Source organism: Octopus sinensis, linkage group LG3 (assembly GCF_006345805.1).
Source record: "Octopus sinensis linkage group LG3, ASM634580v1, whole genome shotgun sequence".
Lineage (NCBI taxonomy): Eukaryota > Metazoa > Mollusca > Cephalopoda > Octopoda > Octopodidae > Octopus > Octopus sinensis.
This window is the reverse complement of record NC_042999.1, coordinates 112754917-112773438: the sequence shown is the minus strand read 5'-3', so window position 1 is coordinate 112773438 and position 18522 is coordinate 112754917. Positions and strand designations below refer to the sequence as shown.

General features: G+C 35.7%; 1 protein-coding gene across 4 annotated transcripts in view; it reads right to left on the bottom strand.

Annotated features, from left to right (window-relative positions):
* LOC115209364 (protein Spindly) overlaps positions 1-18522 on the bottom strand; it is a 28297-nt gene extending 9775 nt beyond the window's left edge. Inside the window, exons 1-5 of one of the 4 annotated variants that reach the window (XM_036501231.1) lie at positions 18301-18522; positions 6988-7776; positions 6473-6942; positions 3331-3492; positions 593-787 (exon numbers count right to left, since the gene is read on the bottom strand). In XM_036501231.1, the coding sequence (XP_036357124.1) occupies positions 593-787; positions 3331-3492; positions 6473-6942; positions 6988-7771 (1611 nt within the window). In that variant the 5' untranslated portion in view covers positions 7772-7776; positions 18301-18522. Of the gene's footprint in view, positions 1-592; positions 788-3330; positions 3493-6472; positions 7777-18300 lie in introns of all 4 variants that reach the window. The other 3 variants (XM_036501233.1, XM_036501232.1, XM_029777738.2) reach the window with 3 other exon arrangements.

Here is an 18522-nt window from a genome sequence, read left to right as displayed (position 1 = left end):
AACAGTAGTAGCAGACAAATATTTAAAGGAAAGATATAATGGGTTTAGAAGTGATAACCACATTAAGATTTAATCTGACACTGTATTGCCTTGACCTTCTCTACTGTTTCATTTTAAGATACTAATAAATTATTTTTAATCTTGGTCCCATAATCAATGACTTTTCATTAGCATGATGTATTACAATGATGAAAAGATTAAATAACTTCTGAATGCTTCTAAATAAACAAATCCAAAATGGCTTATTGGATTTTATTCATCATCATCATCATTGTTTAAAGACCACTTTCCATGCTAGCATGGGTTGAACGATTTGGCTGAGGGCTGGCGAACCAGATGGCTGCACCAGGCTCCAATCTTGATCTGGCAGAGTTTCTACAGCTGGATGCCCTTCCTAACGCCAACCACTCCGAGAGTGTAATGGGTGCTTTTATGTGCCACCAGCAAGGGGCCAGTCAGGCGGTACTGGCAACGACCTCGCATGAATCTTTTTGTTTGATTATTCAATTGTAATATTTTACATAAGAATGACATTATGTTCAATGGTTCTTTAGTTGCCAATTTTTCAAATAAAAAAAAAAGGGATACTTACACATTCAGTTTGAAGTTCTAACACCTCTTTCTCCAGTACAACTTGCTGTTGATTATCATCACATAAACTTTGAGATGGATAATGTGAAACTTCTTCAGCTTTCTCAAGTAGTAGTTTTTCTAAATTTTTAATTGCTGCAGTTAATTGTTCTTCCTTTAAATTTGACTGTTCAAGTAAGTCATCTTTGTTTCTCAACTGCATCATTTAATTCAAATTGTATGCAAATATAAAGAAAGATTGCATTCCATGTTACAGCAATAACAAACAATATATATATCTACAATAATAATCAATACATACTTTTTCACTGATTTGAGTAACTGAACTGTGGCTATACTCGGGTACTATCTTCAAGGGTTTCCATCTATTATACTGACTTCAGTATTAGTCTGGTACTCATTTTATTGATTCAAAGTAAACTCAATCTCTTTTTCAGGTGTAAGTAAATTCCACAAAAAATTTACAAACATACATGCACATGAAAGGCTTCTGTAGTTTCTGCTTACTAAATTTTACTCACAAAGAATGAGTAAAACTTGAGGCTTTGATACAGAAAACACTTGCCATAGGTGCCATGTAGTGAAATTGAACACAGAACCATCTGGCTATGAAACAAATTTCTTAACCACACAGCTACATCAGCACCTATATAAATATTATATTTATTCATGTCTAATGCATATCACTAATTATGAGATGTAAAATCCGACAAAAATATCTGATGACTAATATGCAATTTTTTTCTTCAGTGTTATGATGTGTAAAAAAAAGAAGTGTTCAATCAGATTTATCATAACTGCTGTCTAAAATATTCTGAAAAAGTTGGCAGCTACTATAGTAGGCAATCCTCTGAACTTATCTAAATTAATCTTGACAATCTCTCTTCCTCCAGTTACCCCAGCTACATCTCACCAGACCCAGAATTAGGCATGTTGTTAGATTTTTCTTCTTTGAAATAGTACCCTTCTGGAATTTCCCCCACTATCTTTGTGTTTTTACCATCAAATACCTCCTGAAGTACAAACTAAACATGAATAGCCATGCCCCAACTGTTACTATATCCCAATTAATGAAGTCCTCAAAAGGTTGAGGATTTTTATTGTATCTCTTTAGACTAAACAAGGATTTCTTATTTAGGTACAAAGCACAGCAATTTTTACGAGAGGTTGATTGACATGACAGAGCCCATGTACTTACAGCAAAAATTTCTTGAGTTTGGAGAGACTTTTGATCACATTAAATAAGTAGGTATATATTCTTTCTTGTATTTTGTATAGGTTTCAGTGTTCCAGCTATGGTTTCACCATAGCACAAATGTAGTTCATTGTTAGGCAAACATGGGATAAAGCAGAGTACTAATCATAAATAAGGAGAACAAAATCCTAGTACCAGTTGAAAAATGGCCTTGCTCAATATATTAGAAGAGAGTAGAGAGCAACTTTATGTGTACTCAATGCATGCAATGGATATTCAAAAAAGTATAATGATTTCTGGTAAATAAACAAGAGAACAAGACTTCAGCTGTGCAAGATAGCAGTTGGAGTACCAGTGAAATGTTGTACATATAGTACCCACATGGCTCACTGAGATATAACTGATGGTTTGTTACATATGTAACTTACTTTGTGCTGGAGTAGGACTGAAGTGAAAGAGGTTCATTTGGAGTTATTTTTGTTGGTAACATGGTACATATGTTTTATATAGACAAAAAGGTGGTTTTATATAAACTACCTTTTTTATATGTAAGAAATATGATGGTGCATTCAATTCAGAAAATCTGCAATGGCCAGAGAATTGATTTGAGTATGAAACATTTTTCTTGACAAGCAGGGAACAAGTTGGTTGAAGGAACAGCTGGGCATTAAAAGCATTGCAGGATAGGGGACTGTTAGTATGAATATGTAATGGTGACTTGATAAATGCTAAAGATAAAGGAAGTCAAGGGAAGAAATGGTGGGATTGGACCTCAGTATGTTAGGCCTCACAACCAAAATACCATAAAATTGACAGGAACGACAATATGGTGTACTGCAGACTCACCTCTCTCATGCCAGCTTGGAAAAGGTATAAATTACAATGACTGGTTTTTGATGAAGAGGAAGTGTATGAAGATGTAACTTATTCCTTTGGTTTCAGAATTACAGGTGGTATGGATAAGCTCTTCCTGAGTAATTTGCCTAACTTTAACTTGAATACTTCTACAACCACAACATATAGATCACCTAGTCACCCATGTTCTAGTATAGCAGAACTGTTAATGGGGCCTCAAGAATCTAAGTTCTTTGTCTATTCTGTACACCACTTTGGCACTCCACTTCAAAATCCAGTTCTACTATGGGCATAATGTTCATAATATTAACAGAGGCAACATCAATACTGAAAGGTAATATTTATGCCCACTTAAACATGGATGTTCTGTTAGAACAAATTATACTGCAGGAGATAACCTCTCATATTGGCTTTTAGTGCAAAATGCATTCTTGTTTATATCGCTAGCAGGAGGATAAATCCCTACCATGTCTAATGCTGAGACCACCAGATCACATGATTTTGACCTTCCTTGAATTTTCATAATTGTGAAACTTTGGTTCCGGTCATTACAGATTCTGCACATATATGATTGCATAAGTATATCTTCTCCTCCCACAAAACAAAGCTGTATATCATTAATCATGAAGCTGATGAGTTTACAAAATTCAGGGAGTATATATATTCACATACAAAACTATTTAACTTACTTCTCTTTTCAAAGTAGCTTCTTGTTTCTGGTATGAATCCACCTCTGTTTTAAATTGAGTTATTTCATTTTGGAGCAGAGAAATTTCTTCATTGTATTGCTTTTCCATGTACTCTTTGGATTCTAACTTCAATTTTGTAGAATGTATCTCATTTTTCAGTTCCTGCAAGACAAACAGAACGGAATGTAGTAATTAAAAGATTTCAATATATCTGAGGATTAAATCAACAAATAGATCAAGAATATCTTGTGGTGATAATACTAATCAACCACTTTAGTTCTTACACACAGCCTATAAAGGAAGAGAAAGGAAGATACTGGAAACAAAACCATTCTAAGTTCCATGTATACAAATGAGCTGAATGTTCTGAAGAAAGATTTCATGCAGTGTGGCTAGTAGGTAGCTGTGTTTTACTATCAAAGATTTCAATAAAACTGAGAATATAATCAGATTTAGCAAACTAGAATAGGCACACACAAAGACTACTAAGTAAAGTAGATCTCACATATGTAATATAGTGAGCTGAAAAATAGATTAACTGAGATTATCAATAAAATAGATATAAACTTTCTCTCAGTTCATTTTCATATGCTAGCATGGGTTAGATGGTTATATCATTAAGCTATTGTTTTTCAGCAAGATGCCCCCATTGCTAATCCTTACTTGTTTATCAAGTAAGGGATATCTAATTTACATGCCTTCAATGCGAAGGAGCAGGCAATTTGTAGATAGAAGTAACAACAAAGCTACTTGAATTGAGCAACTTTCATAGAATTCAAACCGTAAACACACACTCACATACATATATAATGTATATTCTTATCTATCCACCCTGATGAAGGAGGCTCTGGATTTTACCAATGTTTATTTGTTTCCATTACTGGCTGCAAATTTCTGATGACCTACATCTGCCAACATTATGAAGTAACTCTGAGCCCTCAGAAACAGCTGTCGGACTTGTAACACTTTTGTCCCTCTAATTCTTTGAGTTTATGTAATCTGAGTAAGCTTGGTCTATTGAAAAATATGTTTATATTTATACTGGATTGTTAATCATCTGAAAATTTTAAATCTGCCGTCCTTTTTACATGTATATATATATATATATATATATATATATATATACACACACACACACACACACACGTATACATATTTTGTATATTGAGACCCAAGGTTTTATCTGTTTATTTGAATCATGGTTTCTATATAATATATGTAAGTATATGATGCACTCCTTTCAGTTTCAGTCTACTGAATCCATTTACAAGGCTTGGTCAGCTTGGAGTCAGGGTAGAAGACACTTGGCTAAGTGATGAGGCTGAACACCAAACCATCTGGTTAGGAAGTAAACTTTCTAATCATACAGCCATGCCTACACCTCTAACGATGTTTAAAATCTAAGAGAAAAAGTCTACAATAAATGTTTTGGAATAATGGAAATTCAATATGAGAGTGGACAGGGTTTCCAAAACAACTTATGAACACAAAAGACCGGTTTTAGTTTTGTTATACCTTTTTAGAAAAGCATATTCTACTTAGCAGGTAACACTAAGATTAATTCATATATATGAGGGGGTGGTGAAAAGTTCCTAGCTTTAAAGGTATTGCAAAGAGCCTGGTTGGAGGCCCAACCAGTTCTTTTACAGGGCATAGAAAAACTGAAGGACAGCTGTAATAAGTGTGTGAATCTGAGAGGGGAATATGTTGAATACTGATCCTCCTGTATTTTCTTTTACCCAAAGCCAGGAACTTTTCAGCACCCCCTTGTGTGTGTGTGTGTGTGTGTGTGTGTGTGTGTGTGTACAAGAGTCTGAAGCGTATGTACACCGCTATATTTTATATATATAAAAAAAATACAAAAATGGGACAAGAACGCAAAACATCCAGACAGTTAGGTGATATTTCCACACATGCCAGCTTAATTTAATTTGTCCTTAGTCAAAAGACACCTGGTGGTATGTCTTGTTAATTGCAATTGTATAACATTTCTCTGGTTATTGCAAAGATAATCTGGAACTCGACTGAGGATAGAAAACTTCGAATGATCCGTCTTTGTTTTCTTTGTATCATCTGTCTGGATGTTTTGCGTTCTTGTCCCATTTTTGTATGTGTGTGTGTATATATATATATATATATATATATATATATATAGTGTACATTTAAACACAAGAGAAACTGCCTTCAACAAGCAGTTTTACACACTAGAAGTAGTCAAAATGACCAAAACCACATTTAAGAGTAATCTTCAAAAGGAATGAAAAATAAAAACTTTTACCTTTTGAAGATTGCTCTTAAATGTGGCTTTGGTCGTTTTGACTACTTCTAGTGTGTAAAACTGCTTGTTGAAGGCAGTTTCTCTTGTGTTTAAATGTACACTATTTCATATTGAGAATATGCTGTCTATTAACTTTTTATACATGCTAGGCCAATGGTAGTGAAATTTCTATTAAAAAAACTCACTACCCTATATTTTATGTATATTTATATTCACATACAAATACATACACAGAGAATGTAATGAATATCAATAATATGGTTCAGAAGAGCATTCTACTTACTAAATACAAATATGATAGACTCACAAATGTAGTATAGTGCACAGAGAAAATTTTGATAAATTGAAATTATTGACAAAAATTCCTTCTGAGAGTGTTAAAAAAAATAAAGTAATAGAAACAAGTCTAAAAATCAAGTAACTGAAATTGAAAAAAACTGTAAAGAATTCAATGTAAAAGTACATCTAGTCTTTAAGTCAACAGGTGAAAGCTACACACTATATATACATATATATATATGTACACACATGCAATAGTTTTACCAACAGTATAGAATATGCTTTGCTAAGATTTGACCTGATTTTTTTTACTATATTTGAAAATGGTAGAAAGTAATTGAGTGAATGGATAATAGTATTTAGTGAATGATTAAATCACAGTATTATATTTAAATCTGTTATATACCACCTGATGCTAAAATTATAACATATATAACTCAGCATGCAACTACATGCTAATATTTACATACTAATATATACATGCACTTGTATGCATGTAGAAAATGAGTATATTTACTAGCATCTATATACTTTCAGTACTGCAAACTCATGCCTTTATTCATGATTATCTAAAGAATACATTACCTCATCAATTGTAATCATTTTCTGCTCAAGTTTGTGCACTTTTTCTTTGAGTTCCTCATTTTCTTCAAGAAGTTGCTTACCAAAATTCACAGCATGATGAATCCCTTTTTGTTTATCATCTAACTGCTTTCTTAAAGAATCCACTTCTCTTTCTTTCTTTAAAAACTTTTCTTGCAGATATAAATCTTCAAATGATTCACAGGCCTCTAACTGTGAATCCTGTGCTGATTGTACAACTACACTTTTATTTGTATGGTCAGTCTCGCTCTTTATAGATGACATTGTCACACTGTTTGCATTGTTACAGTCAACGGTAACTTTGTAAGCTGGCTCTGTCTTTATACTAGCATTGAGAGTTTCTTCAGCAGCAAAACTATTTATAGTGTTAGAATTTTTGACAGGGGATTCAGTCTCTATCATATCGACATCAATGTCAATTTCTGTAGAGGATTCAGTCTTTATTCTATCCATATCAAGGTCAATTTCAGTAGGGGACCTGGTCTTTATCATATCCACATCAATGTCAATTTCTGTAGAGGATTCAGTCTTTATCCTATCCACATCAAGGTCAATTTTGGTAGGGGACCTAGTCTTTATCATATCCACATCATTGGTAATTTTAGTGGGGCTCTCTGTCATATCAACATCAACAGCAATTTCAGTAGAAAGTCTTGTCTTTTCTGTATCAATAAGATGACTTCCCAAACTGTTTCCATCATTAATTTCATCCTTTATCAAAGTACATTCTTTTTCCATGTTTCTTTCAAGACTGAAGTTATTTACAACACTCGAGATATCTTTGTCTGTCTCTGCAGTAACATCATATTCATCAACTAAATTTCCACATAAGAATTTGGAGCCATCATCCCCATAATCACTGTTATGATTGTTGTCAATTTCATTATCTCCATGGTCATTACTATTATTGGTAACATCATTACCAATATTATCTCCATCATGGTCTTTAATACTAGTAACCAAGTTTGAAGTAGTTGCCATTGAGGAACCAGTTAAAGTCACTGCTTGCTCAAGTTCTTGCTCCAAATTCATGGTACAGTTTTCAAACAAAGAATTATTATTGTTAGTTGTATCAACATTACCATATAAATTTTTACATCTACTGCCAGGGTAAATATCTTTCATGTCAGTGAAGTCCACTGTAAAGTCCTCACAAACTGAATGTGACAAAGAGGAATCATCCAAATTATTTGTTGCAACAAAATCGTCATACTTCAGAGGATTGCCCAAAAACTCATTTGAGTCAACCCCTGCTGATACTAATTCATCCATTAAACTCATTTTGACTGAAAAGATATACAATAAGAAAATATATTAGCATTATGTTCTTGCTATATAACAATGTTTCATTAAGCTGAAAAAAAAAGTTAAATCAAAATCAATTATAGATAAAGATTCCTGTATATTTTTCATATACTCAATTTGAATCTAGCAAACCTTAACATTGATATTTATTCAAACAATTAAGCAATGCTTAAGTGAACAAACCATTCTATTAATGCCAGCCTAAGATGGACAGATCAGCAAACTTTATTCAAAGCCAAGAATATTTGGCTGTATGATTATACCAAATGATCCTTTATATGAAATGAGAATACGTCATTATTTAATATTGGATAATGCAATCTCAGATGACTACAACTAAAAATAAAAGGGAAAGACAAGATGGTTGACTAGAATGCCTGCGATAAATTTTCTGCTTGATCAGGGTTTGACCTATTTGACCTAAATACCATAAGCAACAATAAAATATATATTCTTGAATCAAAACAGAAGTTGGTATCTTACAATTTCTCTGGAGGTTACAAGGGAAAGGATATTATAGTGATGGGGAAATGCAGCTGTGGCATTCATACTTCTCTCAAATGCTCTATCAAGGATGCTTGGATATCCCAGTTTAAGATCTAAAACTGAAAAATTTTCCAAGCAGAAAATAGATTTCTTGAACCTTTTGCACATGCAAAATTATGCATCATTAAAAACAGTTACAAGGTGAGGTTGGGTGGAGAACACTGTATTTAGCCCCCCCCCCCAATGGATGTGATGGTCATAATTGGTACATTTAAAACAGATGAGCATCTAGAAAAACAGACAACATATTGTCTGTCTAATACATTGAATGCCCTATCTGGCTCTCTTAAGGAAATTGTAAGTGACCGCTTAACCTACTGGAAATAGCTGGACTGAGTGATAAAAAGTAACAGCAAATAAAAGACTAAGATGGAGAGACTAAAATAAAACAGAAATGGTAATAAAAAAATAGCAACAGAGTTATTAAAACCTTCAGTTAGTAAAACAGTTAATTTCAATTTATTGAATGTAGTTCCTTCTATCACTTGAATTTACTTACTTTTGAGTAAAATAATCAGTAAAACTGTCTATGGTGCTGTTCATAAAGTAAATATGTTATTTCTCCTTGGATGATTCAGTAGAGATGTTAAACATGCATGCCACCTTCTGTTTGTTTTTTTTTTTATGTAAAGGGTAAAGGGATGTGGTGCATGTTTAACACCTCTGCCAATAATATTGGTATACAACTATGAAATTAAAAGAAAAAAATCCCGAAAACATTCCTTACCTATATATATATATATATAAAACCTTTGTCTGCCTGTCTGTCAATTCCCTATGCCTTCTCAAATGGCTCGACCAAATCAAATCATTACATCCCATGAGTATCAACATGTAATTCTTTTTTTCACTTTGATTGAAACAATATAACATTTTAGAGATAATCTTTCTATAGTCAGCTATATTACAGGACATTTTATATCACATCGACGATGACAATGTTACATTTTGTATATGAGTGTGTATGTGTCTGTGAGTGTGTCTGTTTCCACGTAAGATACATTATTAAACACACATATATGTGATGACTGACATGCATTCTGTCTGTTCCCTATGCATTTGCAAACTGCTCAACCATGAGGATGACGATGACAACATCACATTTTGTATATGAGTGTATGTGTGTAAGTGTATGTCTGAGTGTGTTTTTGCATTAGATACATTAAACACACACACACACACATCTACACATACATATACATATGAGACAACTGACATGCATAAATGTATGTCTATGTGTGTCTAAAATTCCTTGTCTCTGTCTTTTACAATAGTATTACATCACCCGCAAATGTCAACATGTAATTTTTTTTTATATTGTAGTGATATTATAACGGTGCGCGCGCGCGCCGTCCATTTGTATTTCGCGCATGTTGGTGCCTTTACCAAGGCAGAGAAAGGAAGGGCCCTCTCGCACATGCGCGAACCACCGGAAGCACGACCCGCTTGCCTATCATGGTAGTTAGCGAGGCAAGGGGGTCGTAGAACGTTTGACCACTAGCAGCAGTCATCGAGGACTTGGGACCCAGCGATTGAAGGCGACGTCACGTGATATATTTTCTCTCCGTTGGAACTAGCTTCTAGCAGTCCTTACCAAATTGTTGCAGACCAACATCGTCTCCATTGTTCGACGCCATCTTGAATCCTTTTCTGTTTTTGGGCTGAAGATTGTAAATATTACAATCTATTAACTTTCAGCCTTGCGCGCCCAGAATCAAGGACATCAGATAACACCAGTATTGTTATTGTTTACCAAGAAAGAGAATAAAGTAGTTATATGTATATTTTACGTCTGCGTCTTGTTGTTTCTGACTAGTAGAGATTCTGGATTATTAAAGCAACGGCTAGTGAGTGATTGCTTTGTGCACCCCAAAAGTGCACGAAGATATTCACTCACATTAAGTTCGTTACAGTGGTGACCTCCCGACGTGATTCTGGTCTAAAACCAGAGATCACTTAACAACAAAAAAAAATCCAGTTTTTCTGCGAAGTCGGAACACGATTTAACTCTACGCATCAACTTTCGACGATTTGTTTCCGTCCTCTCGGACCGTTATAGAAGGAGCCCTTTTATTCTTCAACATGATGACGGACGCCATCACATCATCGATGCTATTTCTCTGCCTTCGCCATCATCATCGTCGTCTGTCTACTTCACGTCGTCGCCATCATCACTAAGAACGATGTTGTCCCAAGTCCACTACAGTCGCCTTCCACCACCGTCGCCTTTCAACACCGTCGACCTCCACCAAGATGTACATAGCAACTCGCGGAAGTTTGGTCCACTTGCCGTTTGTGCATATGCACACCAAGGATAAACAGCACCGTCTATCTACGAGATTCTTCTGTTCCAGTTAACCTGTCACAGCATTGAAGCCACAACCGCTACACGATATGTGTTCAACTGGCATCTGCATTTTGTGATTTCAACATTTCTGTTACGGAACGAACTGCTATTGTACATCAGGCTATTACAGACTGGTAAATTAACTCTTGTCTGGAATAGCACATGAGAGACATTTTTTCTATGCGCTGTTTTTATATTTTGCTCGCATTCACCTTGTATGTATTTCTGTCGCACACACGTACACACACATAAATGCTCTCTCTCACATACATACGTCACACATGCTTTTCTCGCTTGTTTGTTCCATGCTAAATTTGCCTTTTGTGGACACCCCTCATTTCTATAGACCCTAGGTCGGTCACGTATACATAGAGAGGGTTGTTTGTCCATTATAACGCGCCAGCATGTCATACTTTTGTTCCTATACGAACGAAGCATATAATCGCTTAACCACTGGCATATTCATTTGCTGTTTTTTCGGTCTGGCAAGCACCATTGCATTTCATGTGTTTTTTGCTTCGCACATGTACTTGCCTTGTTTTTGCAACACGTGCGTTAGCCTAATTCTTTTCCCAACTCATAGAATGTCAGATGTTCACATGCGCTGCGCCTATGTATGGGCGTAATTATTTTTCCCTGTTAGACCACTGTTGGTCACGTAATTAACAGAAAATTATCTGTGTCGCGCATCACACCAGCATGTTTGCACCTTTGCCTTTTGTGTTACTAGCGAGCTTCTGCCAATTCCATTTCCTCTCCTGCAGCAATTGATTTAACTGCTATTTCGCAGGATCAACCACCTTTAGAGAAGTTGGATTTTAATTTCGCCTAGGTTCATTAACTGTGAGTTTTGCATTCCCTCCGCTTCCTACAGCGGAAGGCTCTATACTTTGTGACGTATACACTTTCATGCATGCACTCTTGATTTTGCTCATTGAGTATTTTTTCTCTTTTTCCTTTAGTAAATTTCTTGTGTATGTTATAAATTTTGCCATTATATTATTGTGTGCTATTTGGTTATCTGGTGTCCACCTTGAGTTTTGCAGTCACTACAATAAGTTTCCTTTCGTGCGTACGCACTGGAGGGGAGCCTTGTAGTGATATTATAACGGTGCGCGCGCCGTCCATTTGTATTTCGCACGTGTTGGTGCCTTTACCAAGGCAGAGAAAGGAAGGGCCCTCTCGCGCATGCGCGAACCACCGGAAGCACGACCCGCTTGCCTATCGTGGTAGTTAGCGAGGCAAGGGGGTCGTAGAACGTTTGACCACTAGCAGCAGTCATCGAGGACTTGGGACCCAGCGATTGAAGGCGACGTCACGCGATATATTTTCTCTCCGTTGGAACTAGCTTCTAGCAGTCCTTACCAAATTGTTGCAGACCAACATCGTCTCCATTGTTCGACGCCATCTTGAATCCTTTTCTGTTTTTGGGCTGAAGATTGTAAATATTACAATCTATTAACTTTCAGCCTTGCGCGCCCAGAATCAAGGACATCAGATAACACCAGTATTGTTATTGTTTACCAAGAAAGAGAATAAAGTAGTTATATGTATATTTTACGTCTGCGTCTTGTTGTTTCTGACTAGTAGAGATTCTGGATTATTAAAGCAACGGCTAGTGAGTGATTGCTTTGTGCACCCCAAAAGTGCACGAAGATATTCACTCACATTAAGTTCGTTACAATATCAATTAAAACAATATAACATTTTATACAGATAATCTTTCTATAGTCAACTATAGTACAGGACATTTCATACCATGATGACGTCACATTTTGTATATGAGTGTGTATGTGTCTGTGTGCATGTTTCCACATTACATACATTATCAACTACACACACATATATATATATATATGTGATGACTGACATGTGTGAATGTATGTCTGTATGTGTCTCTCTTACTATACGGATGTAACTATGTGAGAGTATGTGTTATAATTTTTATTTTCATTTGGATTAAAACACATCTACATATGCTTATGTGATGATTGAGAAAAACAACAAGGTGAAAAGTTATGTTCTATCTAAAGCATCACCTTTACCTTTGTAGCAGTTGACTATGATGCTGCTACGCCAGCCATTGGGTATGACTCCTTCGTGAACTACCTGGTTTACAATATGGGTGACAGGGCCATGACCCACACCACCAGATATTTTAAGCATCTCAGCAGTGATTCCTGATGGGCTGGGGGCTTTTCCTGACTTCATATCTTTAATTGCTTTATCTACCAGGGTGCTATCTATTTGGGTAGCTGGTCCCTCTACTGGGTCAACATTTGGCAGGCTCTCTTCCTCCCATTCATTCTCCACATTTAGCAGCCTTCTATATGGCTTCTCCAACCTTATTTCTTTTCAGAATCATTAAAAGCAAGTACACCATCATCCATGCGGACACATTTCTCTCCTGTGACATCACAATTTTCTCTCACATACTGTCTTGCAATCTGAAATACTTCAGTTCTTTGGTCCTCACGTCACTGGACATTGGCAAACTTCTTTTCTGCTTCGTCCTTGGCTATGTATACCTGTTGCCCAGCCTCCCTTCTGGTTATCTGGTACAGTTCCCTGCTACTCCAACTCTTCCAGACTTTCCAGGCTTGTTTCTTTGCTCTAATGGCCTTGTCTACCATATTATTCCACTACCACGTTACTCTAGGTCTGGCAGGGACTTTGCACCAGCTACAGATTTGGTCTGTGGTGCTCAGTAAGCTGTCCCACGGGAATTTCCAGTTACCCTCTATGTCCGGAGTCTGTAGCTCCTCCCTCTCATCAAATTTCTCAATGAGGATGTCCCTAAATCTGTGACCATGAGAAGGGTTCTTTAGCTTCCAAATACTTTTTTTCTGGAAATGTCTGCTACTTGACATCCTTCTGGCCTCAAGTCTAAAGTCACTATTAATCTACGCTGAGGGGTACATTCTTCACCAGGGAGGGTCTTTGTATTAAAGAGCAACCTTGTAACATTGTATGTCTGGTGAGGATGAAATCAATCTGGCTAGCAGAGTCGCCTGATTGATAGGTTATCAGGTGGCTGTCTGGCTTCTTGAAGTTAGTGTTGCAGATTATTAGGTTGCATGCATCACAGAACTCCAGTAGCCTAGTTCCCTCTTCCTTTCGGGAACCAATTTCATGGGCCCCATGAACACCATGGAAGATACTGGATTGCTGTCCAACATGACCATAAAAATCTCCAGCCACAAAGATGAGATCATTACTACTCGTCTTTGAGGTAGCTTGTAGAAGGGTATCATAAAGGTGGTCCTTCTGATCATTTAGTAGGCCTGCTTGTGGGGTGTAGGCAGAGATAATTGTAGCTATACTATTCTGCAGGACTAGCCTAAGCTTAAGTACTCTATCGCATACCCTGACCACCTCTATGACCTTATCCACCTGTTTCTCTATGAGGTGTATGCCTATACCCTTTACTCCATCACTGTTACATTTCCAGAAGATTTTATACTTATGTGCCTTGCCTGCGAGGACCCTGGCTGAAACTCCTCTCCACCTTACCTCTTGCATGCAGCATACATCAACACGTCTCTGTTCAAGCATCTCTACAATCTCACTAGACCTACCTTTCAGTGTGCCTACATTGACAGTGCCAACTCTAAAATCTGGGAAAGGAATGTGGGAAGAGGCATGGGGAGTGGAGATGTTATTTAGTGCCTGAAAAGAAGAAGGTTTTCATGTTCGCTTGATAGACATACAACACCTGTTCTCACTTTCGTCCTGTCATCATTCAAACATTCAAGCATGTTATGATTGTTGCCCCTACTGGGGGTAGGAGTAGGTGTTAGTGGTTTTGTAAGTATAAACATTATGGACATTGTAAAATTGTAAATTTAAGCATTACTGGTGTTGCAGATATAAGTAAGTAAATCAGTAAAGATAGATAAAGGAGAATATGAATATCAAAATGCCAATGTTAGATTAAGTAGGTGGGCAGCTAAACTAGTTGCATTTGTCCTGGGAGAGCGAGAGGGAGATAAAATTGCAGATATGATAGAGGATACCACCAGTGAGGGAGGGGATTTCTGGTGAGAGAAGAGAGGAACAAGCACCCCCTCCACACACACATGAACAAGCATGTGCACACACACACACAAGACAAAGTACACACACACACACACACACACACACACAGAACAAGCACACATGTACAGCCCATTAGCTTTCTCTTTCCACTTTGATACAGCCACAAAAATTACCGAGTAGTTTGTTGACAAATTTCGAGTCAAAATGAATCAAAAACAGAACCTTGATTAGGAATATAATTTATGGGGAAGTCATCTAAATAAGTGTAAATATTGTACAATGTATATACAAAGTTTACAGAATATGAAAAAAGAATATTTTAAAAATAAATGCTTTTAGTAAAACAATATCAAAAGATTAGGGATGGAGTGGGACACAATAAGATTTACTGTTTGACTTTGAAAAAAAAAATTCTTTTGGTACAAATGCTCAGTACCTTACGAAAACTAAATCAGCTAAGCAAATGACCTTCTGTAAATGTATTAAAAGCATTATAGCATAACCTGAATGCTATTTCAGAAAATTATCTCCATTCTCTTTGAGAATATAAAAGACAAATTTAGCCAAATTTACCTGAATAAGATAAGGTAAATTTGCCCTGTCAATTCTCCAGAATTACATTTGAGAAAAGACATACACATCAATATCCATTCTTAGAAATCAGAAATGCAACAAAAATTTATAATATCTAAGTCAAATGAAAGAGGATCTTGGAAAAATGGTACACGATATGAAATTAACAAAACTCATCTAAATCTAAAAGAATTCAACAGAAAATATTCTCCATAGCTTCTTCACAATATATTAATCATGTAGTTAAAGAGAAAAAATTGAAATTAGTCATTACTCATTTTGCCCCAGTTCAGACATTTATTTTTAAACTGAAAATGATCAAATTAGACATTGTAGAAAAAAATTGACTTGGAATCCTACAATTAAAAAAAAAATTGATTGTTAAACATTAAAAATTATCCATATATTTTATTTGCAACCTCAACTACAATCGAGTCAAAGTTGAAAAATTTCTTGAAAAGAATGCACCTGTCACCTACCTATGTTTCAAACTTTTGACTTCAAAAACAACTATGCCGATCAATTTTAACTTTCGAAAGATGGTGCAATATTTACAATGTATTGGTTTAAAACAAGTAGGAAGAAAATAACAAGAAATCAGAAATTATTCATTTTGCCCGTTACAAATTTACCCCGCCTCCATTTATTAGACCTTATCTGAGAACCACAACCTAAATTTCAATAACTTATCCAGTTAAAAAGCATCTACCATCTATTTGTCTGGAAATGAAAATATTGGTAAATTTATTAGCTTTCAAAATACAGTATTTAAACAGAATATTTTAAAAAGTTGCATTTTAAATGGGCAACTATTTAAAAGTTTATTTTAGTTTTAAGCTACAGAATAAAAATGTCCATTAGAAATATCACTAAAGTAACAAAAGAAATTCTGTTTTGGTGGAGTTTCGGATCAGGACACCCACTTAAGTTGGATTTTCTGCAGTTTGACAGGGATTTTTTTTTTCACTAAACCCTTGGAAATGATGTGGGGCAGCTTTGTATGAAAAAAGCTTTTAGAAATTTATGATTTTTTTCCCACTGAGCCTCACCATATCCCTCTAGATCGATTTTGTCTAATTTTTCTTTTGTACTATGTACTTGAACACCAAGAGAGAAGTCATTATGGTAAAAAAAAAGAAAGCTTTGAAAATATTTTCGAACGAAAAGGTGTGTGATTCAAAGAATCACTGACATGTATTGATGTTTTTCTATATTTTTCTCCCCATGAACAGATTAATGCTATTAAAAGAAAAAAATTTATAATTCTTTTTCAACTCCTCCATTCCCCACTTATTTCTGTTAATAATTTAAACATATCTGAGAGCCTGAGGTCATTGCTGGAATTTATCTACCGACTTTAAAAAGGTATGTAAAAGATAATTTATTTTAATAGCATACTTTTTTGTTAGTAATGTTTTTTTTACATACACTCACACACACATACATGGCCTCACTTGGTGCGGGTAAGGGAAGGTATTTTTGTTGTTTACATCCCAGTAATGAACCACCTGCATGTTACTTCCACCTCATCATTGCATAAAAAGTGTTTATGGAGAGAAAAATATCAAGGCGTAGGAGTGGCTGTGTGGTAAGTAGCTTGCTTACCAACTACATGGTTCCGGGTTCAGTCACACTGAAGTGTCTTCCACTATAGCCTGGGGCCGACTAAGGCCCTGTATATATATATATATTATATATATATATATATATATATATATATATATATGTGTCTGTGTTTGTCCCCCCCCCAACATCGCTTGACGACCGATGCTGGTGTGTTTACGTCCTCGTAACTTAGCGGTAAAAGACCGATAGAATAAGTCTTGGAGTCGATTTGCTCGACTAAAGGCAGTGCTCCAGCAAATAAAAGAGTAATACATGTTAGTGACAAAGAAACGAGGAAGGTGGTCGTGGGATGGGCTAGAAACAACAGCTAAATTTCCCTTAAATAACTCACCTTTACGTCTGAAAATATTTTCAAATTTTTTTTTTTTTTACTGAAAAGGCTTTCTCCCATAGTTTTTAAATGCATTGTACAAAAAAAAAAAAAAATTGGCCAAAATCGGTCCAGAGGTGAAATAAAATAAATTTTCAAAAATGTATTTCATAAAAAGCTGCCTCCGCCATATCATTTTCAGGAGCGAAGGGAATAAAAATTGAAAAAGTCAAAACGGAGACAATCTAGCTTACGTGGGCGTCCTGATCCGAAACTCCGCCAGTATTTTTTTTTTATTAATAATATTGTAGCAAGGACTGTATTTGAAATTATACAACACAGTAAGGCTTTTGTTTCATTCTATGTAAATAAGAGGCGATGAGTACAAGCGATTACACTGGCACAGTACATCATTGGCACTTCATTTTTCATTTTTATTGACTGCAGTTGATTGAGAAGCTAAGCTAACCTTGGTGAGATTTGAAATTAGAAGTTAAAGCGTAGCTGAATGCCTGCTGGCATTTTTAACCGTTGGCCAACTTATTCTGTCAAACCTTATATATTGTTATTAATATTAAAAGGGTACCAACAAAGTTCTAATAATGCCGTTTAACATTTTAAATGATGCGTTGTCCTGAATATACAAAATTCAGTCTGAATTGGGGATTAAACAACACCAGAAAACAATTTCTGTTGCGTCTAGGGAGAGTATTATTGACGTACTGCCGAGGTCGACTTTGCCTTTCATCCTTTCGAGGTCGATGAAATAAGTACCAGTTACGCACTGGAGTCAATGTAATTGAAAAGCCTCCCCCCCCCCCGCAAAATTTCAAGGCCTTGTGCTAAGAGCAAGAAAAATTTTAATTAAGACACATAAAGAATCATGCAAACCAGACACAAAAACAAAGTAAAACAATTTTTGTTTTCGCTATAAATTATCAAGACAACCATAACATATCTTGATTTAATAAACACGAACACAGTTAATAACTCCGGTGTTTTATGTATTAGACTTTACAAGTAAAAAAAATTAATTTTCAACAATAGCAAATATATACAACTCACCTCCTTTCACTCAAACCGTCTCAAACACTTTTCTTGTTGCTCAGTTTTGAATTTAAATGAAGCGCCTCAATCGCTTATTGGAGAGTTCCAACACATGAAGGGAGATAAATTTGTTTATCCTGTATTTTATAGTGACAGTTGCTGGCTCAAGTTTATTTTTCTTTTGTATATTTCGAAGTTATGTATGTTTGATGAGGGATTTGATTTGAGATCGTGTGTTGA